This window comes from Malaclemys terrapin, chromosome 5 (genome assembly GCF_027887155.1).
Source record: "Malaclemys terrapin pileata isolate rMalTer1 chromosome 5, rMalTer1.hap1, whole genome shotgun sequence".
Taxonomy (NCBI): Eukaryota; Metazoa; Chordata; order Testudines; family Emydidae; genus Malaclemys; species Malaclemys terrapin.
The window spans coordinates 50,610,273-50,637,492 of NC_071509.1; the positions used below are offsets into that span (position 1 = coordinate 50,610,273).

Genomic DNA, 27,220 nt, shown 5'->3' on the forward strand with positions numbered 1-27,220 from the left:
ATGGGGGAGATGAAAGGCGGTAATTAGAGGAATTCTATGGCGAATCTGTGGTGGATGATCTCCAGTACCCAACTGTCCATGGTGATCTTGCTCCAATTGTGTGCAAATAGAGCAAGATGGCCCCCACAGATGACATGGGGCTCCTTGGGTGGCATCGGGCGAGGTTTTCAGGTCTCAATCTGCATGTCAAAACTGCGGTTTTGGCTGCTGCTGGGAGAGGGTCAAGGAGGTGGTTCTGGTGGAGATGGGGAAGCAGGGCCTTTGAGAATGATGCTGCCTATGTGGGGCCTCCTGCTGGTGTTAGTAGTATGCTGGGTAGGGAGTTTGTGGAAGCGGAAGGAATGGGTGCCTCTGCTGCCTGCATCTCAGGGCCGGGATATAGATACCAAGGGATCGTAGTGTGGCCCTGGAGTCCTTCAGTGAGTGCAGGGATTTGTCCATTTTCTCGTGGAACAACTTGTTCTCAAAGGGGAAGCCCTGAATTGTATTTTGAACCTCCCTGGGGAAGACAAACAATTGGAGTCACAAGTCCCAGCACGTGATGACCCCAGTCTCTAGAGAGCAAGAGGATGTGTCGGCTGCGTCCACAGTGGCCTGAAGGCCCACCTTGGTAACCAGTCACCCCTCATCCATCAGTGCCTAGAATTGCTGCTGTTGGTCTGGTGGCAGCTTGTCCATGAACTCTACTAGCTTGTTGTAGTTATTAAAATTATACTTGGTTAGCGAGCCTGGTAGTTTGCAATCTGGAACTGTAGTCCTGCCAAGGAATATACCTTCTGGCCCAAAAGGTCCATCCTCTTTGCCACCCTGTTCAGAGGGGTAGACTTCTGCGGCTGCTGGTGTGCTCGCTCTACTGCCGAGTGGGCAATGAGAGCTGGGGGGGGGGGAGGAGGCGTAAAAAGAAAATCTGCCCCTTTAGCAGGTACAAAATACCTCCTCTCTGTCTTCTTAGGTGTAGGGGTATAGGAAGCAGGGATGTGCCATACTGCCCGTGCTGGTTGGAGAATGCCCTTGTTATGGGTAGAGACACCTAAGAGGGCCCCTAAGGTTGGAGGATGTCCAAAAGCTGGTGTTACAGGTCCAGAACCTCTTCCAACAAAATACCCAGGTCTGTTGCTACCCTCTGCAAAAAGTCCTGGTACTGGCAGTCATCAACCAACAGAGAGAGTGGGAAAGAAATAAGCACCTCCTCCAGCAATGAGGAAGCAGCAATGGGTACTGGCGGAGTTGGCAGTACTGGTTTGATGTCTGCCTGTTCCTCAAACTGATGCTGCCACTGGGTGAATAGGAGAAAGTCGATCAGATGCCTGTGATGGTGCCAGGCATCTGCAATGGGGATCCCAGGATGCCCAGTAAGGCCAAAAAGAAGTGTCCCTCAGATGTAATGGGACCCACAGGTAGTGGTACCAAGTCTCTGTTGCCAGATTATACGCTGGGGGGTAAGGCAGTCTGGGCCATGAGTCCGGACTGTGGTGTGACAATGGGGAGAACGAGGTTTCTGGCTCTGAGAACTTCTCGAACTCCGAAGACATTTCCGGCAAGGGATGACACTGTTGGTACTGGAGGTGCGGCCATCGGACGGGTTTCTCTGACAGCAGCAACAAAGATTCATCCGCTGGAGTGGAGATTTCATGGGTGAGTGGGAGGCCAGAGATGAGTGAAGAATGTAAATAGCGAATAATCAGCTCCTCCACCAATAAAGACTCAGAGAGGCCAGGAGTCCATGGTGTGCCCATGGAAATGTCAGAGGGCCCTGGTGGCGTCTGAGGGACTGGCCTGTCCAGAAGGCGCAGAGGTATCGCAGGACAGGTGCCGAGCTCACCAGTAAGCATGGGTTCCAGGGTTGTCGGTAATGTTGCGTCTGGCCTTACCTTCCATATGGGGAAGCGTGGGATCCACTTTCAACCTCTCACCTGGCCTGGCTTGGGGAGGAAACGCTGCGCTTAGGAGCAGTCCACGGTCGGGATCTGCTCTTCTGCCTGGGAGACTGTTTTTTACTCTTATGCTGGGACTTGTCCTTGGTCTTCAGTACCGACAGATCCAGGGCATGTGAGGTGCTCAGAGGGGTACTCACCACCAGTGACTGTCATTGTACAGGGGGTTCAGATCCAAATGCGCCCTCAGTCTCATGGTTTCCTCCATCAAGTTCTTCTGGAGGTGGAGCTCTCAAGCTTCCCAGGTTCTGGGCAGAAAGGACTTGCAAATGGAGCAGCAAGTTGCGATATGTGCCTCGTCGAGGCAGTAAAGGCATCTCTGGTGCTCGGTGCTCACAGAGAATGAGTGCAGGCAAGAGATGCAGTTTTTAAATCTCAGAATCCAGAGCATAGTACCCGGGAAGGGGAGGGACGGTCCCGAAATGGGAAAATAGATAAGTTGGTGTAGTTATCTACACTAAAACAACTACAACTATTTACAACTATATACACCGAATGAAGAAACTTAGCAAAAACTAAGAGCAGGAAGGAACAGGGGTTCTGACTCAGGCCATGCGGTGGTAAGAGGGAACTGGAGAGGCACTGACCTCTGCTGCTTATCATACCATCAGCCGGGAGCATGAGGAGATGCCCTACATATGTGCGGGTCAACATACACTGTCAACAAACACTTTCAGACTCAGGCACATGGTGCTCATGCACACCCCACATGTGGAATACACATAGGGACCATCACTTGAAGAACATCAATATTTATATAAAGATATACATGATTAAGTTGAGGACAAACTGATTTGCAGAGTAACTTTATATTCTCCACAAAATATTCCTACCTGATCTGCCCCAGTGAGATGTATGAAACTCTCAAGAATAGATGAACTCAGTCTGTCCATCACATCTATTGCCAACTCATCATCACCCTAAAAAATAACAAATACGATGCATGAAAATCTCAAAGTTCAAGAAAGGCCACCAAGCAGTATCCTCTCAGTCAACAGTTATATATGACTACCTCTTAGCTCTTACCTTGGAAATTTCTAGAAGTGTGAACAAAGCCCGCATTTCTCGAAGAATGTTGACAGCTAATTTTCTGGTCGCAGGCCTCGTGCTACAAAGAATGACCAATGCAAAGCCTTCTACAATATGAAATACGTTGGAGTAAAGGGTCTTCTCCAGGGGAAGAGTATGGGCAGTTCCATTAGAGGCACCACGCTTAAAAAAAATTATACAGGTGTCATTTAAATTAACAGCAAACCAAACACTACTGAGCTATATTGGTTCAATTATTAGTGATGGGAGAAATAGTTCTAAAACATTTCATAACATTGACTCTCACAAGGTTTCTAGCATTTCCTGGTTTCAGCCAAAACAGAAATATCATAGGAACAACCAGGGCCGGCTCTGGCTTTTTTGCCACCCTAAGCAAAAAAAATAAAATAAATCGGGGCAGCCAGAACGCACCTGCGGGGCGGCCGGAGCAGCAAAGCAGGAGGAAAAAAAAAACCTGTGGGGCAGCCAGAGCCTGCGCTGCAGACATGCCCCGGCTAGCGGGGCGGGGGGTGGGGGGGGAAGAGGCGGGAGGGAACGAGGGGAGACAGAGAAGGGGAACGGCCAGGGCTTCAGCGGGGCACTTGCCATGTGGACCCCAACCGCCGCGAGGGCTCCGCGCCGCTCCAGTCCAGGGAAGGACGCGGGCTGCCCTGCCGGGTTTGCTACAGACCTGGCACCGGCTGGGTCAGAAGGAGTGCGCAGCCCGCTCCCAGCAGGGCGCTCCCCTCCTCCGTGCCGCCGCTCCCTACAGGGCCTCCGGAGCGGCGAACAAAAAAAAAAAAAAAAAAAAAAGCGGCCATGCCGCCCTAGGATTGGACAGAATGCCGCCCCATAGAATCTGCCGCCCCAAGCACAAGCTTGCTCGGTTGGTGCCTGGAGCAGGTCCTGGAAACAATCTTTCCTGTTCAATTTTGGGAATTCCACTTTCTGATGAGACCAGTGGAGAGGCATGCAATATTTTTAAAACAATTTACCAAGCTTTTTCAACCTCAACAAAAAGCATTTGGTTCACTTTAAAACTTTTGAGTGAAGGATAAGGTAAATTCTTGCTAGTTCAAACCAACACATTCATTCATATTAATTATATTTCCAAATACATCCTGAGACCTTCACATAAAAAAGAAGCAGTAGATGACTTCTTTGTATGGTACATTGAGCACTATTTTATCTCTGACTTTTTTGTTCATAATTTTAAAAAAAAAATAAACACAAAATTTAGCAACAAATACGAGGATACAAGTGTATATAAAAAATATATCTCTACAATATAAACAGAATAAGCATACGCCAGGGTGACACTGGCCCTCTAAGAGCGAGCAGGGCCAGTGCACCTGTGATGCACCAGCTCTCCCCAACTGGATTGACAAGAGGGAACCATGGCCCTACAGGGAAGAGAACCAATAGAGAGAAACTTTGTGAGTCAGAACTACCTGAGAGTCAGGAAAAGGCAGGTGAGAGTTGTGTGGGAGTCAGAGGACTGTGGAAGGTCCTAGAAGGAAGCAGCAGTTGGTTCCTATGAAAAGGCTGAAGACAAGAGAGCAACAAGAGTGGTTTGCTGGCTGACTTACCCAGGCCAGAGAGCCATGGCTATGGAGAGGGCTAAGACCAGGGAGAAACAGAGAGTCTCGCCTACTGATGCCTAAGCCAGAGGGCCAGAGCAGACTTAAGGCAGGAGAGCAATGGAGGAGCTTACTCACCGATATCTCCCAGGCCAAATAGCTGACCCCAGGGGAATAATGAAAGCACCATGGAGAGTGACGGATGCTATCCTGATAAGGATGATCTCCCAGCAGCGGGGCCAGTGGCATTCCCTCTGGGAAGAGCAGGGTTGCACACCAGCTGGAAGGGATGGAGTGGCTGTCCAGGCAGAGGGACAGATGGGAACCAAGAAAGGGTCTGCATGTGGTGGAAAATGCCGAAATGTGACATATTACGTCAATAGACGTGCTGTCTTGGGATTTTAAATACTTGCACTGGGGTGATAAATGGGCTGTTTTGGGATTTATAGTTTGGACTATCTGCACATTTTGTAATAAACTAGGCTTAAGGAGGGGTATTTTATAGAGGTAAGCGAGCCTAGTGTGGCGTTACGGCGTCTCTGAAAGGGGAAATTGAGGCAAGTATGCCTGCTGTGCTGTGGCCTGCTACAGGAGGGGCTTCCCTATGACAGCACAGATTACAATTAAAAAAAGCTATGAATCAGATTAGGAAAGCAAATTGCTAAAAACTGATTTTAAGAGAGAAAATGTGTTTTAATTAAGTGTTTTAATTTCACAGGAAATTTGTTCAGTTACATGGAATTGGTAATGTAAGAATTTCATGCAGCATTACAATACCTGAGAATCTTGGGTTTTATTGTGCATTTGGGCTGCTTGTTTCCATTGATTTATTAGCTGCACTAACATCTTTACTGCACTGTCAAGAAGCGTTGGATGGACATCAGTCACTTCACGCACAATAAAATAAACAAATCCTGAAAGAACATCTTCCCGCCAGTCCGGAAAATCAAGCATTAATGCCTGTAGAGTATTGAAAGCGAGGGCACGCAGTTCTTCATCCATGTGAATTGTCAGCCTGTTAAGAGAGTGTACAGCATTGTTAAAAAAACATTACCATTCCTTCAAATCCTCACATTCTCAGCTGGACAAAGGCCTTTTACTAGTTATAAAGTGAAGTCAGTTTATATCGTTGACCATACAATATGAAGCATCTGTGTTGGAAGGCTGAGCTAGCTATGTTCCCAGCCTGGATACATGACTCGTACCTGAACCATTAGTTCTAAATCCATTTGAAGCTACATCTGGATTATTAACAGCAGGCTGTACTGCTACAGCAGTTCAAAGCAGTAGGCTTTAACTAATTAAGAGGGAAATCAAATAATTTGAAGATTTCAGGTATGCAGTTTTTCACATACCTGAACAACGTCTGCAAATATTTCAAAGTTCTGGATAGACATGCTTTGGTGTGGAGTGCTTTTTTCCCCCTACAGACTGAACTCTAAATAAATAGCTATGTTCATGTGTAAACCGCGGCTCATTTCAGGCATGTGCAAAAAACAAGTGTAGAATTTAGTATGCACTTTTGAAAATATGGCTCAGCTTTTTAGACTAGGAGACACTTATCAAACATTATGCTATCAAATACATCCATACATCTATGATATGGTTATTTTAATGACATTTTTGATCATTAGAAAAAAATACTTGTGTTTTTAAAAGTTTTTACTTTCTCACACCACCATCTTCTGTTCCTATTTGACTCCAAAACCACAGGAACAAACATCAGCAAAATTATTCCATAGCCATAGACTATACTGTAGTCCTGCCAAGACTCTGACATTAAAGCAGACATGACCTACGTTTAAGACTCTACTCTTGGTTACCATCAGACACTGTCCTTCCCCCTCTTCTGCCCCCAAATCTCCCACTAGTTCCACCTGTCCAATACTACTTGCTCAGGCCATTTCAACTAACTTGTTCCTCTCTCCTTTCTTCATAAAACATGTTAGGAAAGCATTAGAGGGATTTATTTTCTTTCATGTTAATACATGAAAATTCCTCTGCTCGTAGCTCAGCTCCCTTTCCTGACTTTGTGATGTAACAGAGTTGCGAATGCTGATAGTTCCACAGACTGAAGGAGAGGAGTGGGCTATGTGTGTTAAGGTGGGCAGAACTCATGTTCTGTGTGCAGGATCAGGGAGGTCATAATGAGAGGAATATGGACAGGGTTGGTGGGAACTAAGTAGAAAAGGGTGAGAAAAAGCAATATAGAAGAAACAAAATCCAAATCTCCCTCAAAATTTTGTCTGACATTTGGCAAATTTGATTATGTCAAACAACGCCTTCACAGTATAATCAGCAAAAGAAGATGGGAGCTGTGAGTGAAAGAAGAGTCCTGTACAAAATGCAAAGTAACTAAAACATGAACTTTTAAAGAGAGGCCATATATGAAAAATTGTAAGTCTGTTCTTGTGTGCAAGATTCTTTCTTTTAGAATCTACTCTGCTACTTTTCTGGGTCTGCTGACAATACATGTCACAGTGTAAATAAAAAAAAAAACAATCAGACTCTGTGCAAATGGAATATTAGTATCTAATAATATATTCACAATAGTTTTTGGCCTTGGGTTTTTGAAATACTGCCTGAAGCTTTTTTTGTTTTTTTAGGACCTTCATTAAAACTAGGATTTAATTTTTTCTTACCTTGCTAGTAATTCAATAAGGTCAGTCCTGCTCATGCCATCTGGAATCAGTCTTGGGATAGCAGCAATACAAGTTCTGAACAAATCAATCTTAGGTTTTCTCTCCCCCCTACAAAATCAATTTACACAAAACAGAATCACAGGGAAGCCTCCTTTATGGTATTTTCAGGATTAAATACACATACGTTTTCAATGTTCCATTCAATGTTAGGGAGTCAACCTCAAATCTTCATAATTAAACTATGAATCAGTGGACATCATATCCTTTGTGGACAAATGTTAAGTATCCTAGCATTAAATTAAACCTAAACACATTTAAATGGATTAATAAATTGATCTCTGAATTTCTTTTAGGTACAAAAAATTAATTACAAGGATATGACAGTAAGGATTATTAAATTATAATTTGCTACATACGTGATCATGTCCTCAGGTTCCTTATTTGACATCTGTACACTAGTCATGCACATTGGTCTCCCAACTTCTTTGTCCAGATGCCTAAGAATGCTGTCTAGTGCTTTTCTTACTTGAGGATAGTATATTGACATTCCTGAAGAAGTAAAGCACTCAAAGTCACCTCTTTCATAACTCGGTATTTTTAAATTTTATTTTCACTTTAGTTGTCTTTTATTTGATCACTACTTACTTGGTTTAGGACCAGTATCTTGTTGTACAAAAGATAAGAAATCTTATACTAAATTAATTTTAACTGAACTATATTTTAACTGACAAAATTTTCCTTTTTTAAAATTAAACAGGATGTGTTATATAAAAGTATACAATTCTTTTTGGAGGAACAAGAGGAAATAAATGGAAGGAAGTGATTCTAAGCACTTTTTCTGTTTCCTTGACCCTGAGGCAATTTTGGTCCCCAGCATATTTAAGAGTAACCTATAGTCTACAGCAGGGGTGGGCAAACATTTTGGCCTAAGGTCACATCTGGGTATGGAAACTGTATGGCGGGCCATGAATGCTCACAAAATTGGGGGTTGGGGTGCGGGAGGGGGTGAGGGCATCGGCTGGGGGTGTGGGTGCTGGGGTGCTCCGGGCTGGGACCGAAGGGTTCAGAGTGCAGGAGGGGGATCAGGGCTGGGGCAGAGGGTCGGGGCGCAGGAGGGGGTCAGAGGTGCAGGCTCTGGGCGGCTCTTACCTCAAGCAGCTCCTAGAAACAGCGGCATGTCCCCCCTCTGGCTCCTATGCAGAGGCGCAGCCAGGCAGTTCCTAGACAATGGGCTCTGCAGGGGTGGTGCTTGGGGCAGAGGCAGCATATGGAGCCCCCGGCTGCCCTTATGCGGAGGAGCCAGAGGGGAGACATGCCACTGTTTCTGGGAGCCACGCAGAATGGGGCAAGCCCCCTACCACGCTCCCCGGCTGGACTGCCAGAGTGGGGCAAGCCCCAAATCCTGCTCCTTGGCGGGAGCTTGAGGGCCGGATGCGGCCCCCGGGCTGTAGTTTGCCCATCCCTGGTCTACAGCCTACCCTTCCATCAGCCAGGAATCACTGGAGCACAGTGGTTGTGGCCTCAGTCACCTTGCCTTCTCCTAGGGCTGCCCCAGAGTGCTCCCTACATCAGGGGAATGCCCAGCTGACTCATTGGGACAGTTTTCAGGCTGCTTTATATTGCTAGATGGAGGGCCAAGGATCTGGTTTTGTGCGCCAGACTTCACGTTTCTACTGTAAATAAGTGGGAACATTTTAAAAAAAAACTTCACCAGTAACAAGACACTTTATAAAATATTTTTTTAATTACAATATAAAACCAATCCCCACATAAAAATACTGCTTCTGTATCACGAATTATGAATGTGTATATTTAACCTGTTAAGGTTCTTGCAAAATAATACCACTCACCTATAACTTTTGCTTCTTCATCTGTCAGAGTTTTATTGAGAAAAATTTTCTTTACACGCAGAGTGTTTCCTGAGGGAAGAACAACTCCTGTTGTTGGCATTGGTGGTTCACCATCTTTCTGCTGCAAACTGTCTGCTATCACAAGGAAGACTCTAAGGCCTATATTCATGCGCTTCAATGGTAGACGGAAGGGAAAACAAAGGAATTAGAAACCTGGAAGAATTGCAAACTTGCAACGTTGTATAGGAAGTGCAAAATAAACATTAATACATATTTCATTGTCCTTTCTTTAGAGACAGATCAAAAGAGCACTACTATGGTAGACATATTTAAATCTTACATTTTAGAATATTTATAGTAGTAAGATAAAACGGTTTGGTCCAAGGATGCACCTCCTTCGCTCTGATTCAGTCAATGGGATTTAGGAGCAGCTCAGCACCTCCCAAAAGGGAGTCAATAACTTGAAGGACACAGCTCTAAATTATTAGTATTACTAACGTGAATCTTCACAGAGTAACATGCTGCCGGCAGATATCAAAGTATACAGAATGTTACCTGCTAAGGCTCTAATTTCACAATTCATTGCTCGTGCACAGGCTGCTGAACTCAAAGTACTACAAGACTGGGGCTTTCCTACATACTACACTGAAAAGAGCTGAGAAGGACTTCTCTGAGAAAAGGATGCTAATTATAGTAAACACCTACACACACATTTCCATGTTTGTTTTTTAATTTTGTATGGAAACAAGTGAAATGTTATTTAGTTCCTGCCCCAGCTATTACTGGACAGAATTGAAAAAACACTACTGCACAGCTACAGCTGTTTCTTTGGTTTGATCCACACTGCACTCTTTTGATATATGGACCAACCCATCCTCACATGCTCCCCTAACAGTTCATTCTTTGCATACTTATTCATTGTAATTTTCCCACCATTTCCCATGATTTCTTTTGGAGGAAGTCACAATTGTTAAATCTTTGTGCTGGGCTACCTCTACCCTCTCTTCCTCTAAAACATGGCAATAGTCATATGAAAATAATGATTTGTTTTGAATGCCTCGGATGGTATAGATCAGGGGTTCTCAAACTGGGGGTCAGGACCCCTTAGGGGGTCACGAGGTTATTACAGGGGAGGGGTCACAAGCTGTCATCCTCCGCCCAAACCCCGCTTTGCATCCAGCATTCATATGGTGTTAAATATATAAAAATGTGTCTTTATTTATAAGGGGGGGTCGCACTCAGAGGTTTACTATGGGGAAGGAGTCACCAATACAAACCTTTGAGAATTACTGGTATAGATGTTGGGCAGAGGCTCAGTGTACGTGGGAACATTTCTACTTCAGTTGGGGGAACTACAGTAGGCTCAGTAGCAGCACTGGGAGGCCACAGGTGGGCCACTTTGCTGCAGCATGTTTAACCCTTTAACATTCTTTGCTGTGTATACATCTGTACACTGTGTCACAAATAAATAGCTCTTCATATGACTTTACCTCTGGATTAATAGTGAAGGTTTTCGGTGATTTTCCAACACTGAGAAGATCAAATATTATTTCTTTCATTGCAAAATCCAAGCGTTCCTATGAAGAAAAACATGCCTACATAAGACTCACTTTGTATTAGCACATACACAAAGCCAAGAAACTGAATATCGTCTTACTAGCTTATAATTACCAGTGATAAAAAATATTCCTCTTTGCTAATGATTCCTATGGAGTAATTGTCTCAGTTACTTTACTGCAGCATTCTTTGCATTGTACTACCGTACATACAAAAAACTACATTAATAGAACATTAAAGCTGCAAAATCAAGCACTCAAACATTAGGAAATGCCAGAATTAAGGTTACCCTTGCATATGCACTATAATGCAGTCTTTAATCACACATACCATAAGACCCTTGCTTCACTGACTGCACAGGATGCATGATGTTCTGTGAATGAATCAGGGTTGTGTAGTGAATTTAAATTTGGTTACTTCCTTATAAGTTTATGGTCTAATTTCATTCCTAATGTGTACCTCTACTGGTTTCAATGAAAGTATGTCAGGGTTGGACTTGGCCTTTATCTTAAATTTTTTCCCACAAATTACTTAGTGTACTCTCAGACCTCCATCTAAAACATATTATAGGAGGGAGCTTACCTGAGCAATGAACTGAATAATCTTCACAAATATGTTTAGAGGTGTATCTCGAGGGACCACACTACGTGAGCCTTTGGGGAAAAGTGCTGATACAATGCTCATGAGACGGCTACAAAAATTTAGAGAAACAGATGTTAGGAACAAATCTACACAACTTTACAAAAAGGTTTTCCCTAGAGAGTATTTTTTTAATTAAAATATGTTTGACTTAAATTCATTAAAATAGCCTCACAATAGTTTTAATTACATAAGGAACTTACCTCTGTGTTACAGTGTTGCTTTCACATTTTATTCTAATAACATAAACCCAGAGTAATCTATAGAGAGATTCCAGTGCAACTCGGGACATTTTGGGATCTTTATTCTGTTAATAAAAATTAAAATGCAGTTACTATCACCTGTGAAACACTATCCCTAATTTACTTGTTTCCTTTCCTTATAAAGAACTATAATATTTTAAGTTTATGTTTGATTGCTTTAACCCAGAAGGCTGATGTGTTTAATACTCAGAATATAAGTTTAATTAAAAAACAAAAAACCTCAATACAAAAAACCCTCGATTACATGTATACACTATGTATTTAACTACATAATATAGATTATTTTGTATGCTTTTGTCAGTCTGAAAGCAAAGGAGTATCTAGCAAGCAGATATTTCTCTTGAGGTGAACATCAAGATTTTATTGTCTTACTGTATATATTTAATTTATTCCTGCAGTGCCACTGGAAATGGGCAGAATCCTCAAAGTGCTCTTGGAATACAGCCCAAACAAATATATATGGTTAATGTCCAAACCCACTCCTGCAGCTTGCCTTTTGTATTAATTTAAAACAACAGAATTAACCTTAGCCAAAGTTTTCTCCTGAGCTTGGCTTCTTCCTAGGATTTCTCCCTGCATAGCACTTCTACTCCTCCCTTAGTTCTCTCCTCCTACTCAGAGGGACATAAACCTTGTAGTCTGTCTTGGAGCTGAAGAATTCCACCTACTCTGGCTTCCATCATAAGCCAATATGAGTCAGAAGAATTGTCCTGCCTCTCCCCAAAGAGATGCTGACATCCTGTCACAGCCATAAATGCAATGACATTGAACAGATAAACAACATCTTGGCTCCCCGCCGGATAACAATCGAGGGAAAGAAGAAGTAGAGAAGACAACAATGGTTACCAGCAGTAAGATTGCGTGGCTTTACTGGTTAATAACGCTCACTTATTTGAAGTTCAGGAATTATTTTTGTGTGTTCCTTTGAGGTGAGGACTAGAATTTATAGGCTTCATAAAGAAGTGTGTTTTAAGGAGAAACTTGAAGAAAGCTTGAGGTATATGGACTGGGTTACTACAAATCACACTTTTCACTTTTATCAACATTTCTCTCAAGAGACAATAGATCTTGATGTTCACAAAAACAAGTCAGTACATACATTCTGAAAGTCTTTAGCAAAAATACAATATACTGAACTTTCTCCATGAGCATTTCTAAATTTCATTAATATAATATATATTGTGACAAAATGGCTGATGTTGGTATGGTGAGTCCTGTGCTTTCCTTGGAGGGAGGGGGGGGTTAGGATGCCACCCCTTACCCCTGTTCTTGGGGCACCCAGGGCCCCGCTAGTGGCCCGGGAAGGTGATAGAGGAGGGAAGCAGGGAAGGGGTCTGGGTTTTCTCCTCACTCTGAGCCCCAGCCCCTCTCAATCTCTGTGGGTTTCTTACCATCTTCCCTCTTGGGTAGGGTTACCCTAGATCCTTGACGCTGGGGGAGGGAGTCTTCCTGCTCTGCTGGGGCAGGGTCTCCCTTCCTTTGGTTCTCTGGTCTTTCAATTCTCAGCAACACACCTTCAAACTCCAGTCCTTTCTCCTTCCTCGCGCCACCCTGTCTGCCTGAAGCAGGGTTTTTTTATTAGGTATTTTTATTATCCTGACAGGGCCTTAATTGGCTATAGGTGCTCCAATTAACCTGTAGTAACCTTCCCTAGTCTACAGGGAACCAGGCCTTAATTAGCCTAGGATTTGTATATCTCCCCTCTACCACTCTTCCACTGTTTCCTGGGACCTGCTGTATCACAATATTTAAAAAACCCTAATATTGTACAGGGAAGGTGAAGAAGGAGGTCCAGAAAAATCTATTACTGGCCTCCAATAAGCCAGTCAGGAAACAGCATGTCAGAAAGCAGAGATTAGTAAACGTTGGTTAACATTCCAAATCTTACTATTGTTGATATGATGAACCATAAACTTCTTCAGATGAGGAAGTTACTCAACTAGTGCAGTAACAATGATTCTTCGAGCTGTATGTGCTTATGGGTGCTCCACTGTAGATGTGTCTGCGTCCCTGCACTTCTGATCAGAAATCTTTGGTAGCAGTGTCTATTTGGCCCACACATGCTCTTTCCCTCCCTTGTATTGTGCCTCAAAGCTAATTAGCATTGCGTAGGTGAACCTCAATTCCTTCTCCACCGTGAAGCCTCCATTGAGAACCCCGAAGTAGAGAGGAGAAGGGTAGGTTGTGGAGCACCCATGGGGGGGGACACATCAAAGAACCATCGTTACAGCACAAGGTAAGTAACTTCCTCTTCTTCTTCTTCGAGTAATACCCTACGTAGGTAACTCTCGAGCAGTATCCCCAATGGGAGGTTGGGGCTTCAGAGTCGAGACTGTTATGGATGATAACACTATGGAGCTGAAGATAGCATTGGAAGCAGAGTCTCAAGTAATTGCATAGTGTTCTGCAAAGGTCTGAACAGATGCCCAAGTTGCTGCCCTACAGATTTCCAAGATAGGAACATTCTTGAGGAAAGTGACAGAAGTGGAAACCGACCTCATTGAGTGTGTGCAGATTCTGGATGGAGGTAACACACTGCGAGCATGATAGCAGTGGTTAATACAGTTTGAGACCCAGTTGGAGAGACTTTGGGCAGCTATTGCTGCACCTTTTGACCTTTCTGCAATAGAGAGGAAAAGCTTAGGAGATTTCCTAATGGCCTTCATCTTGTCCAGATAAAAGGCTAGGGCTCGCCTAACGTCAAGAATATACAGTATAGCTTCCCTGTTATCACAGTGAGACTTCGGGGAAAAGGTCAGGAGGTGAATCAGTTGTTTTTTGGGAAAAGACGAGGTCACCTTGGGAATGAATTTTGGATGTGGCATAAGAGTAACCTTATCTTTAAAGAATACTGTGAAGGGGGTGGGGGGTGCCATTAGTGCCGTTATCTCCCCTATTCTCCCTGCTGAGGTGATGGCCATCAGAAATGCCGTTTTCATTGACTAGTATGTAAGTGAACAAGTGACCATAGTTTCAACTGGTGGTCTAGTTGGGCTCTTTAAAACTAGATTTAGTTCCCAAGTTGGAGTTGGGTGTCTGGATTGGGGATAGAGGTTCACTACGCCCTTGAAGAATCTCTTTGTAGTTGGGTGGCAAAAACAGAGTATCCCTCTATTTGCTGATGGAAAGCCGTTATGGCCGCAAGGTGTATTTTGAGCAAACTGAGCAGTATCTCTGACCTCTTGAGATCCAGTATGTAGTCCAACATCACGGGGAGGGTGGAAGATGCCAGGGTAATTCTTCTGGAATTGCACCAAACCTAAAACCTAGTACACTTTTGTAGGTAAGTGTGTCAGGTAGCTGATTTTCTACTGTGTAGTGCGCAGTTCCTGCACCTCAATGGAGCAGCATCTCACTATGTTTTGGAACCATGAAGGAGCCTTGAGCCAGAAGATCTGCAGGTTGGGATGGAGAGTTTGTCCCTCATTCTGAGAGAGGAGATAAGGGATGGGTTGAAGAGGGATTGGTGTACACATCACCACCTCCATCAGGTACGAGTACCATGTCTGTCTTGGCCAGGTGGGAGCAATCAGTATGACGTTTCCTTTTTCTCTTTTTCTTTTTAATCAGGACTTTCAGCAGCAGAGAGAACTGGGGAAAGGTGTATAGGAGGGCCTTGTCCCCAGGGAGAAGGAGAGCATCCCTTAATGAATGTATCCTGAGGTCAGCTCTGCAGCAATAGAATGGGCATTTACCGTGCAGGTAAGTAGCGAACAAGTCTATCATTGGAGTGCACTATTGATAGAATATGCTTTGAAGCACTGTTGGGTTCATTTCCCCACTCATGGTCATGTGAGAACTTGTTACTGAGGCCGTCTGCTGTTATGTTCTGCCCTCGTGGTAGGTAGGCCGCTGATATTAAAACATTGTGGTGAAGGCACAAATTCCATAGCTTTAGCGCTTCCATGCACTGGAAAGATAATTTGGCACCCTTGATGATTTATGTAATACATGCACACTATGTCGTCTGTCATAATTTTCATGTGCATATTTCTGATCAGTGGAAGAAAGTGAGCACAAGCATTTCTGACCACTCTGAGTTCAAGGAGGTTAATGTGAAGAGTCATCTCCATGGGCGATCACTTGCCCTGAGTCTTGAGGTTGCTGAGATGCACTCCTCAGCCAGTTAGGGATGCAACCATAATTAGAAGCAATGTCGGAGGCAGGGGTATGAATTTGTTGGTTCTTTCCACCAATCCAGGGAGTGTTTGACCCTGGAGGGCATTGAGAGAGGTATGTCTACCCTGTCTTTGTTTGATCTGTAAACACATCTGAACCATGCCTGTAGACACCTAATGTGTAGTCTGGTATGAGATATTAAAAACATGCCTGTCACCATGTGTCCCAGAAGTTGGAGACAATGTCTGGCCAATGTTTGTGGTCTGGCTTGAACTGTCTCTGAGTGTGGTCAGGCTGTGAAATCTCCGTTGTGGGAGGAGTGCTCTCACTTGCAATGAGTTGAGATCGGACCCTGTAAACTTCAAATGCTGTACTGGAGTTAAGGTAGATTTTTGGATGTTGATTTGTAGACCTAGCTTTGTGAATATGTCCATAGCTCCTGAGGTGACAGTCACCCTTTCGCATGTTGGTATGATGAGGCTGATGTTTGCCATGCAACTTCAGCCAGAACCAAAAGCACCTTGTTAATCAGGAGGGCGATCCTCCCGCCATCAGTAGTAGTTTCAACTTTAGTTCCCAGTTCTTCTGGGATATGGCTTTTAGTTGCTGGCAAAAAGTACACTTTTGTACAAGGTGGGCCTCTCTGAGGCACCGCACACAGCGAGAATGTCGTCTGTAACCGGTATGGCTTCCCTGCAGGTAGGTGACCAGACAGCAAGTGTGAAAAATTGGGACGGGGGTGGGAGGTAATAGGCTTCTATATAAGAAAAAGCTTCAAATATCGGGACTGTCCCTATAAAATTGGGACATCTGGTCACCCTACCTGCAGGTGAGACACCTCTTAAAACAGGGGGAGCCTGGCATGCCCCTTACAGAGGGCAATCCCCAGGGGGCGGGGAAAAAGGGAATAAAGTAAAAATTAGGCCTTTTTTTTTTTTAAAAAAAACAGGGAAGAAAAAACTAAGGGAAACCCGTAAAAGTAAAAAGAAACAGGACAAATGAAAACACTAATAATATCTAAGAGAACAATTCTAAAGATCTACAGTCTGTGAATGGACTGCTAATCGCTCTGTCTGGGATAGTTGAGGAAAGAACTGAGGATGGTTCGCCTGTGCAATGCTGATTAGCCTTGAGGCACAACACGAGGGAGGGAAAGAGCATGCCTGAACTGAATGGACACTGCTACCAAAGACCTTTGATCAGAAGCACAGGGATGCAGACACACTGACAGTAGAGCAGCCATAGGGACACTACTTGAAGAAGAATTGCTATTTTCAACTAATTAGGAGGAAGATTTTCTGTTTGCTTGTATGAACAGCAAACAAATCATAAATCTACCATTACTGCAAATGTAGAATTGAGCTGCTCTAGGGGGAGCTTGCAGGGGCTACAGCCACCCTAAAATTTGCCTTACCCCCTTGTAGCCATGGCTGCTCTCTGGCCACCCAGCTCTGAAGAATTGAGAGAGTGGCAGCTGTCACCTGACAGAATTTGCAGCTTGGCTTGTACTGACATGCAAACATGACTGAGCATACTCAGTAACATCTGTTGAAGCCGCTGCCCCTACTTTGGTTTAAAATCTGCTGCCTGCTGTTCACAGGAGTTAAAAGGGGGTAAATCGGAGGGAGAGAGGATTGGCACAGTCTGTGCCAGGGGCGGAAACTGACTGTGCAGGGGGGTCAAACAGCTGGAGGCAGGGAAAGGAGAGGGGCCGAGGGGCAAAATCAGGCACAGAGGGTAGGAGCCAGGGTTAAGACTAGGGTTGAGGCGCTGCCAGATGATGGCAGATGGCAAAACCCCAGTACAGAGAGGGGCAGAGGCGGTAAAATTTACCCCAGATGGGCTGAGTCACCTGCCGTATTTGCAAAAATAGAGTGGGCGGGGGGGTGGGGAGGGTGGAGGAAAAGGACTTTTTTATTTCCCTGCTCACAGGACAGTGCATCACAGCACATGCTTCCCAGAGCTGTGTCCTTAGCACAGGGCAACCCAATGCCTAGACATGCCAGCTCTTCCCTGATACAATATACTAAAGTGCTAACGGAGACTTGCTTCAGTGAAGTATTTTACATACACCCCCAAAAACTGTGTGTCACATATTGAATATTTAAAAGAATCCCTTATCAGTTTATGTGTATGCATAAAGTCTCCTAGCAGTTCACAAATTTGTCTTATCTGCTGCTGTGATTCCCTGAATTGCACTCCCTTTCTTGTAATCCATTTTAAATATAGTTAGCACCTTATAATTGTTTACTTTTTAAAACGTTATTTTATTACTCTTAGCACTTCATCATTTACCTTTGTTAACATTGTGCAGATGGATGACATTTAACTTATAATTTAATAGCAAATAATCATTGAAAATATTTATAAATAAATAGTTGCTAGTAGTTTTAACAATGACATCTGTGTTTCTAGTATAGCACTTCCTATGTTTTTACTGTGAATTTTAATTTGGAATTTTTAATTCTAAATTTTTCTTTTTCTTTTTATAGTATACATTTATTCTGTTGGTTGATGCCCTGTCACAATTTCCTATCCAAGGACCAGAGGATGGGAAAGGTGAAATGAAATTAATAAGCAACAGGTCTAAAACAAACAAAAGGAAGTCAACCTGTGGAACTCTTTGCCAGAGGATGTTGTGAAGGTCAAGACTGTAACAGGGTTCAAAAAAGAACTAGATAAATTCATGGAGGATAGGTCTACCAATGGCTATTAGATAAGATGGGGAGGAATGGTGTCCCTAGCCTCTGTTTGCCAGAAACTGGGAATGGGCAACAGGGGATGAATCACTTGGTAATTACCTGTTTTGTTCATTTCCTTTGGGGCACCTGGCATTGGCCACTGTCAGAAGTCAGCATACTGGGCCAGACGGACCTTTGGTCTGACCCAGTATGACTGTATGGCTGACTCAGTATAGCTGTTCTTATGTGAGAGGTAGAAAATTGTGACGGGGCAGCATTTGTGACTGCTACTGGTAGCAAAATCTATTGGTAGCTGTTTTTGACATTACTCCCTGGCACCCAGCTCCGGCAGCAGCAGAGAAGTAAGCCTGGTCAGGGTGCCAAAGTGCCCAAGAGAAGCCCTCCACCTGTGTCTCCCCCCACCAGGGCAAGCCACCAAGGGCAGGTAGAGGGTCTGGGGCTCCCCACAGTGGCCCGACTGACCAACTCTAGCCCAGGCTCTTGGGCCTTGCCCCCATAGGCTCTGCTGGCCCCAGAGCCGGGTCCCATCACCCTGGCGGCTCTTACTAGCTGCAAGCAGCCCCCAACCCCAGGCACCAACAGCAGCAGGAGGAGACAGGGAAGTGCCGCCCGCACCATGGTACCAGCCAGTCCAGCAATCATCTTGCACAGTCTGGCTCCAGCTTCTGACCTGGCCAGCGGGTGGGGCCTCAGGGAGGTGGCAGAGGAGGAAGTGAGGCCTGCACTTACCTGAGGAGGAGCAGTGGGTGGGGCCATGGAGAGGGGCAGGACCTCATGGTGATTGGGGGGGCGGGGGCGGAACAACCCCTCCCCCAATTTTCTGTCTAACCTACCTTAGGCCCCCCTCCCCCACCACCACCAGGAAGAGGTGGCACCGCTCCTGTGTAGAATGTTGTAGGTATTCATACTGAGTAAGGGATTTATGTTTATAAATAGCATCAAAGAATTTTAAACCATTATCAGTCATGGTTGTCTTGTACTGCTAGGCATTTGTACTTTCATCCCTGTCTTATAACTAGACATTAAATCAAACAAATGTGCTTAAAGGAAATGGCTTTTTTATTCTATTTTATAAAAATTATGACATTGTATTTAGTGTCAAAAAGGTTTATACAGTAAAAGGATTTTCTCTTCTCTCTGAAACAGGTATTTACATATGTTACAAATAAAAATCTGTTTAACTAAACATCCTGACATATTCCAGTCTTTTAGCTAATACATGTCAGGGTCTTATTTGAAGCATTTTGATCATGTATTTTGTTTCAAATATAGCTCTGTTTTAGTTCCTAAAATTTTCCAACATGGAAGAATCTGTATGGATTAAATATATCAGCAGAGTATAATATAAACTGTTAAAAATTTAACTGGATATATAAAGGGTTACAAAAGCAACAACTACAACAACAAAAATGAATCTACACTGATCTAATGGGACACATTAAAATGATTTAATGAAACAAATATCTTGATGAAGGCAAGAAACAAAACAGCATTTTTTCCATGTTAGTCAAATGTAATCACTTAGTGAAGACAGTACCTTTTAATATTGTTAAACTTTTCTTCTGTTCTGAACTAAAACCATTTCTATTTTTTAAAACCTGTACACGCAACAGTGTAAATGACTTTTAAGTTACAGTAAAACCTGCCTTAGTTACCACTTCTGAAGAGAGACCACCTGTCACATGTGACTACTTGCAGAGGCCACAGAACACCACCACTCTCTGATGGCAAACCTTTGATAGAAGAGAAACCACCTCTTATAAGCGACCACTTTTGCTAACTCCCATGAGTGGTCGTTCTTGGCAGGTTTTACTGTAGTTCACTGCAAGTTATCATAATAAACCAGCTTCATCTTTTTTATTATGACAATGTTTCCAAGTTAGCTAACATGCAAGACAATTTTGTATAAAATAAATGTAATAGAAATAACCAAATATTTGATGTAGATATTTTAGCTCCTACTGTAAACATGCACTGCTGTTTAATGAACTGGGCTGTCAAATTATTGCTCAGTCTCACAAATCTACCTTTTCACAAGCAAATTGATATCAAATGATTTACAGAACTCTCTCCTTTAGCAAACCTTTCAAATGTTTTTTCAAAGATTCTTCTTTGTGCTGTTGCTTCTTGACAGGGCCAATAGCAATTTTATAGAACCAAATAAGACACAAAATGCAACAACACACACAAAAACAAAATACTGCAGTTACAGGAGACAAAGCGACCTTTCACCATGTTATTACAACATATTAACTCACCTGCAGTGTTTCTATTTGTTTTCTGATACTGTTGTTAGATGGCATCTAAATAAAGCAACGTGAGACAGCAAAACATAACAAACATGAGAATGGAAGGCACATGCATGTTAGATGAAAAAAAGCACAAAACAATAGGTAGCCATATACTAAGGACTCTATTCACAGAAATAAGGTTTTTGCTGGTAACAGCTTTGAATGCTCCACTAACTTCAATGGTTTAGTGGCAATGGACACTAACTAATTTCCTAAGGCAAAAAATGATCTTTTCCCAAGAAGTACCTAGTCTTCTACTCTACACTTCCCTTCCCACTCGTGCAGAATCTTTAATCCTTTTTCCTCCTTGTCCTTAAAAAGCAGTAGTAGTATCGGAGTCCTCATCCTCAAACTCAAGGAAGCTGATAATCTCCTGACCAAGACACTGAAAATTAACCATACAGTATCTTAAATAATGGTTTAAAAATTAGCCAAAAACTTGAAAATACTGATACTGTTACATGATACTGAATCAATTCATGGAAATACTTGTTAAGTGAAATATATTACTCCTGTGTTCCGTAATCTCCAATGAATTTCTATTGGTTTCCAGGTGAAATTTAGAGCTACTGCTATGACCAATAAAGCCCTAAATGGCTTGGGATCTACTTATACGGTATCCCGAGAGACCACTTCTTTCTCCATAACATACTGCCACAGTTGTGATCAGCAATGTTACAAAGCCCATCTTTTCTCCCTAGCTTTTGAGGAGGGAGGGGAGTTATGAGAGTAGTTAGTGGTATGAGAATGTTATAGTTTAAATTTTTAATTTTTGCCTGATTTTCCTGGTGGAGGTCAGATGAAACCTGCTGATATTCTAATTAAATAATTTTGATAATTATATTTTAAAGGATGTCAAAGACATTTAGAGTGACTGGGTACTTAATCTTTATTATACTGCATATATCTAAGTAAATTCAAGCAAATGCATAAAATATAATATGATGAGACCAGGTAAAAAATGAGGGAGGAGGGGAAAAAATAAATCAAGAGAAGAACCTGCTGGGCAATTGATTACTCATTTAGCTGGCGCCAACATGCACAGAGAAATAAGCTTAGCTGAAGCAAAATAAAATGATAACTGGGATGGAGTTTGAAAGATTCGCTTCAACCAAGTCTCAATCCATGGCTAGATAACCACAGAAAACAATAGTGGAACTAAGTCCAGATGACTCAGTAGTCTACCAAATACCCGGCTAAGTCCCTCATCAATGTACAGTACCAAAAACTGCTATGTTCTGCATTGCAGAAGCTCAAATATAAAATTTCTGCTGAATAGAGCCCTAAGGTAAATGTGTGAAGTTGTTAATGGGCAACAAAAATATTCAAAGTAAACAATGCATGCTGTGCAGTTACTACTTAAACTCCTTGGCACTGATAGTTTTAATGCGTCCATTGCTGGCAATGGACGTTATGCCAGGAATATCTGACTTCAGGTTGCGAAAGAAATTCAGCTTTTTTTTTTTTTTTTTTTAAAGGAAAGCTTCAATAGCAAAACAAAAAACAAAGCAGACATTGAAAAAATTTGCAAGTATGTTAGATGAAAAATATACAAAAAACCCAACAAGCAACAGAAATGTACAAAAGATGTCATGAAGACAAAAGAACCTTCAAAAACATCAAAATCTGTGTTTTGCTTTAGCATCTTTCACCATGGTTTACATAATTTAAATCATAAGCATGTATACATGATTTGGAAATTGTTACACATGGCTAACCAGAAACAATGTTAACAATAAGGTGAATCCATTACTTTAAAAATATCAAAACCAAAAAGTTAAAACAAACATTATTAATACCACATTAATCAAAATTAATGAAAGAGTATATTACAGTAAACAATTTAAGATTTAAATTAGGACAAAACCCCATAATTTCCAAATATCCACATCTGTGTCATTTATTAATCCAGTAATATTGACAATGTTATCAAATTCAGTCAAGAGTTAAAAGGGACACTAAGTTTTATATTCAAAATTTACACAACTTTAAAATTGGTATAGGACGTAGGGATCATTTCCCCTCCAGACTAAATCTTAAATTTATTTTTTAATCAACTAGTTTATCAAACAGGAAGACATATTTTGAAATTACTATATATTTTACTTAAGTGTGAGCACACACACACGCGTGCGCGCACACACACACACACACACACACCTTCCACCAATGATTTTTATGTGATCAAAAGAGTTATTGTTTGTGCTCTCTCTGCTTGCTATAGAATAACAGCTGAGTAACAAACACTGCTCCCAGAGCTATGCAAACATGAACCAGTGAAGCTGATGCACAAAGATAGCATCAAATGGACCTAAATGAGTTAAAACTGTTACCTTTTGCATTTAAAAAAAAAAAAAAAAAGTGCCATGCCAATTCCAGCACCACAGGAAACACATTACTAAACAATGGAGAATTAAAACATTCAAAAGGTTTTTAGAATAATTATTTGACAGTGTCCTTTTAAACAGCTAATTATTTATGTTGCTTTAGTTGATAATAAAATGCTATAAGTACATAAGACTGAATGCTACTGATTTGTGTCAGGTTTCTGATCTAAGAATGTTTCTTACCTTTAAATGTGACAAACAGTTCTGCAGGAAAATGTGCCAATTATTTAAAAAAAACTGTTTCTGACTGACACACAACAGGCAGGTGATCAATGGATACAGAGCCTACAAGGAGGGAAGAAAGAAGAATTGATCAAATTGCTCTGTGAGAAACACATTCAGGGGCAACACAATCATCCCAGTAAAACCTGAGAGGCTTTGGGTGGTCAGGAGCACTGCCTTTTCCCCTGTTCTAGCTTCACAAATTTAATAGAGTTTGTAAGTTCTTCAGCTATTGTGCCTTCTCCTGCTGGAGTGCTGTAAGATTTGTTAAGATGTTAAAAGTTTTTCCAGCAGAAAGTACTGGTCCTTAATACAAAATTGGTCTCATTCACAGTCATTTTGGTATAGGATGAAAGTTAGGGGAGAGAAATACAATCTAGTTAAAGAATAAGAATAATGCAACAGTGTTTCTCACTTAAAAAAAAAAAACAATACTAAATGTCCTCTCAGCACCAAGTTTGACAATGATATCATTACATTCTTGTTACAAGCTACAGTGTTTAACTGTCTATAGTGACAGCAGTTCCTTAATTCTTGGAATCCTAAAATAGGATAGCAATGGAATCTTTATTGTACTCAAAGCCCTTCATATGTGAATGTGAGTAAGAGATAATTTTAAAGTAAATTTAATAAAAGTACAAACCACAGACACAAAAATTAGCCTTGTGCCAGATGCAAAGTGAGACAAATTCACTTGCATTATAGGTAAGTGAATAAAGGGAGTGACAAATGCTACACTAAAAAAAAGAAAGAAGAAGTACAGTTAAATCCTTGCAAGGAAACACACTTAAAAAAAAAAATCCATGAGCTAAGCTTGGGGAGATAAAGAAATGCTGGGGAAAGCTGAAATATGTGGGCAGAAGAGCCAATAGATAAGAGCAGGGTAGTTAACAGGCAGCTAGTTTGCTGCAAAAAATATATGGTCTGCCACTTCTGCCCTTTAATTAAATCCACACTGAGATTGTGATTGAACAGAATTTATGCTATCAGAGGAGATATTAGGGAACAACAATTCCACATCACAAACCACTGAAATAATTAAAAACTGTCAGTTTCAGGAAAGGCTCGGGAATGAGAACAGAGGTAGAATTACTTTTCATTCACAGAGAGAACAAGTCCTGCACAATGAGACCGAGATCAAAGATCGAGCAAAAGCAGTATAAAAAAGCATGAATTTAATCCTTCTGCTGCCTTTAGGAATTAAGACTTTATATTAAAGAACTCTCTTAACTTTCCTTGGGTAAATCATTCATCTAAAAATCTAAAATATAGATCAATAAATATATGAAGAACTGAAATATTTCTTAAATACCAGTGAGTGCTTCTTTCTGGAGCTCAATTCAAAGGTAGTCTGGTAGAGCATCTCCACAAAATTTTTCAAACATGGCACATTCACTTCATTTTTAACAGCCTAGTGAAAATAAATATAAATAATTGAGTATAGAGATCTAGGCAGAAAGAAAGAAGTTAAAATATATTAAAAGCAGAACTATGCAGGCATATGAGAATTCAACATTTAGATGATCTTTAAGATTAGTAAAGTTATTTCTGTATGAGATGTTATCAGCAGCAAATGAAATCAAAGTGTCATATAGCACAAACATCTAGTAAAACAATGAAAATGTTGCGACTAACAAAGTTCAGAAACATCTGTCCTGAATTTGCACACATTAAGGAAAAAGAGTCTTATTTTTAAACACATGCTAAGTGTGTAAACTATTTTACTAGTAGACAACACCAAATTCATAGACAGAAGTTTCTTTTAAACTATGTGTATTTTTTTGTTAAAAGAAGTCATTCAACTTTTCTCACTGTTACCCTTTTCCTTAATGCACACTAAATATGAGAGCTGGGACTCAATAAGAATGGGGCTTATTACTGTGTACCCCATCATAAATGCAGTATCTTCATTTGGTTTCACAATTCAGGTGCAAAATCACTATGGGATTTGTTTCAATGCATGAACGTGCGCACATGCGCGCGCGCACACACACACACTCTAAGGGCTTTCCCACTCTGTTCTATAAACCCAGAACTCCTGCCTTCCCATGAACCCACCCTCTCCCCATCAACACATCTCTCCTAGTCAATATTTAGGCTTCCATTGCTGACCAACTTCACTATGTGTTCTCACCTTCATACTTCATCCTTTAATGTTTGTGTTGTATATGTCCAATTAATAGTTTAAGCTCTACAGGGGAGGGACCTTTCTAAACTATGTTCTTTGTAAAGAAACATACACATCAAAGGTGTTACAGAAGTAGTCATAATTACTTTGATTTTACACTGGACAGATGCACTGAACTGCGCATTTGTAGCAACTGCAAGTTCATAATTTCTCTCTAGTCCTTTTACATAAAAGGTAACTGAATTTCTTAATTTTAATTATTTTGTTCACAAAGCAGTCATCAAAAAAATGGCAATCCATTTTGCTCAGTACAATAGTCTGAACTTCTACGTGATGAGAAGCAGACAACTGTGAAATGCATTTGAAAAGTATTTGAGCCAACAAAGTGGCTCTCTTGATATAAAAAATTTACTTTTAAAATATCAGCAATGTATTAAAGTGGTTCAAAGAGGCATAATTGGCTTCATTTTACATTTAAATATGAGTTGGGTTACTGTCTGTGATACAATGAAAGCTGTACAACAGGAATTAGAACTAATAACACTGTCTTCTCTGATTGTAACTAAGTGAAGGGTCCCAAGCATAATGACAGAAGTCCTTTCAGTCACTTGATGAGTGGACTCAGGAACCATTCTTTGGGAGGGCACTTTGCTTACCAGCAACGTATTGTGGTCTGGCACTTGCTAATGAAACTATCATTTGACATAACCATCTCACCAACTTCTACAAAGTTTCTAAACTCATTGTGTGGAATTTTATTGAGAAGGTGATGGCAGCCCAACATCAGACACACCATTTCCTTTAATCTTCAGGATACCTATCGATCATGCTTCAGGCTTGGATGGCACAGAGTCTCTTGACTTACAACCTCCTCAGGGAAAGAGAAGTGTTATGGGCTGCTGTCTTTTCAACATGCTGATGATATTCAGCCATGTTTCCTATTCCTTGAGCCGAGGCAATGAAGTTTTCCTTTGTCATTGTCTATTGGAGGAATGCACTCGGATAAAGCTGTTTGGCTCAAATTCAAACTGCGTAAGATGCAGATGATACTTACTGGCAAGAGAAATCATTCTAAGTGGCAGAGGCTGTGACTTCTCCCTCAAATGAGGGATTATGCCCACCAAACATCAAGGTTGTTCACAAATTCAGAGTCTTGCTGGACTCACTTAGCCAAAGGACTGCATCCTTTTTGAGGTCTGCATACATTTGTCACCTATAGGCTATAATGGGCAGTATCATGCTACACTTGGGACTACATTTGAAGGCTGCTCAGAGGCTTCAGCTGGTGAAGAACAAGCCAATGAGAGCTTTCCTTGAGTAAAGACTAAATAAGAATGGCAGAATTCAGCCTACAAAAATAATTATGAAAGATAACAGTTACGGTGAGAGAGCAATGACTCTAGGCCTAAAGACAGGTGGGAAACCAGATAATAAGCAGGAAGTACTGATATGCTTGCTTTCATAAGAGCACTTAGGTACTGATGGGCAAATGCAGTGAGGCAGGAATTTACCTAACAGCTTTTATGAGTCTGCACAAATTCAATACAGTGAGGATCTATTGAAAGAATTGCAGGAAGAAAAACTAATCAAACTCACACAGGAGGGGAAAAAAGAAAAGAAAAAGACTACTTACAGCAGCCACAGGGATGAGAATCTCCACAAACAAACCAGCTAGTGCATGTTTTATATCTTTATCTTTTACTTCCAGGAAGTATTGAGCACATTCCTTTATGATCAAGTGTTAAAAAGACAGCAACAACAAACAAAAACAAAAGACAAAAAAATATTTTAAGTTTTAATTTGTTGTTTAAGAACATCACCAACTGTCCTACACTGGCAGCTACTTAAAATTAATAATTTTAAAAATAAAAGTTAGC

At 41.6% G+C, this 27,220-nt stretch overlaps 1 protein-coding gene across 15 annotated transcripts in view; it reads right to left on the reverse strand.

The window, feature by feature from the left end:
• The window catches only part of FRYL (FRY like transcription coactivator), a 397,117-nt gene that overhangs the window by 171,401 nt on the left and 198,496 nt on the right, over positions 1-27,220 (reverse strand). For 11 of the 15 annotated variants that reach the window (XR_008445036.1, XR_008445037.1, XM_054029368.1 and 8 more), the window contains 13 exons: positions 26,977-27,069; positions 24,528-24,626; positions 23,177-23,278; positions 20,574-20,618; positions 11,435-11,538; positions 11,175-11,283; positions 10,526-10,612; positions 9,036-9,207; positions 7,602-7,734; positions 7,186-7,293; positions 5,321-5,558; positions 2,961-3,146; positions 2,768-2,854 (listed from right to left, as the gene is read on the reverse strand). Coding sequence is in view for 13 of the 15 variants with exons in the window: in XM_054029368.1 (XP_053885343.1) it covers positions 2,768-2,854; positions 2,961-3,146; positions 5,321-5,558; positions 7,186-7,293; positions 7,602-7,734; positions 9,036-9,207; positions 10,526-10,612; positions 11,175-11,283; positions 11,435-11,538; positions 20,574-20,618; positions 23,177-23,278; positions 24,528-24,626; positions 26,977-27,069 (1,563 nt within the window). In the remaining 2 variants the exon portion in view is untranslated. The remainder of the gene's footprint in view (positions 1-2,767; positions 2,855-2,960; positions 3,147-5,320; positions 5,559-7,185; positions 7,294-7,601; positions 7,735-9,035; positions 9,208-10,525; positions 10,613-11,174; positions 11,284-11,434; positions 11,539-20,573; positions 20,619-23,176; positions 23,279-24,527; positions 24,627-26,976; positions 27,070-27,220) is intronic. The other 4 variants (XM_054029373.1, XM_054029372.1, XM_054029367.1 and 1 more) reach the window with 1 other exon arrangement.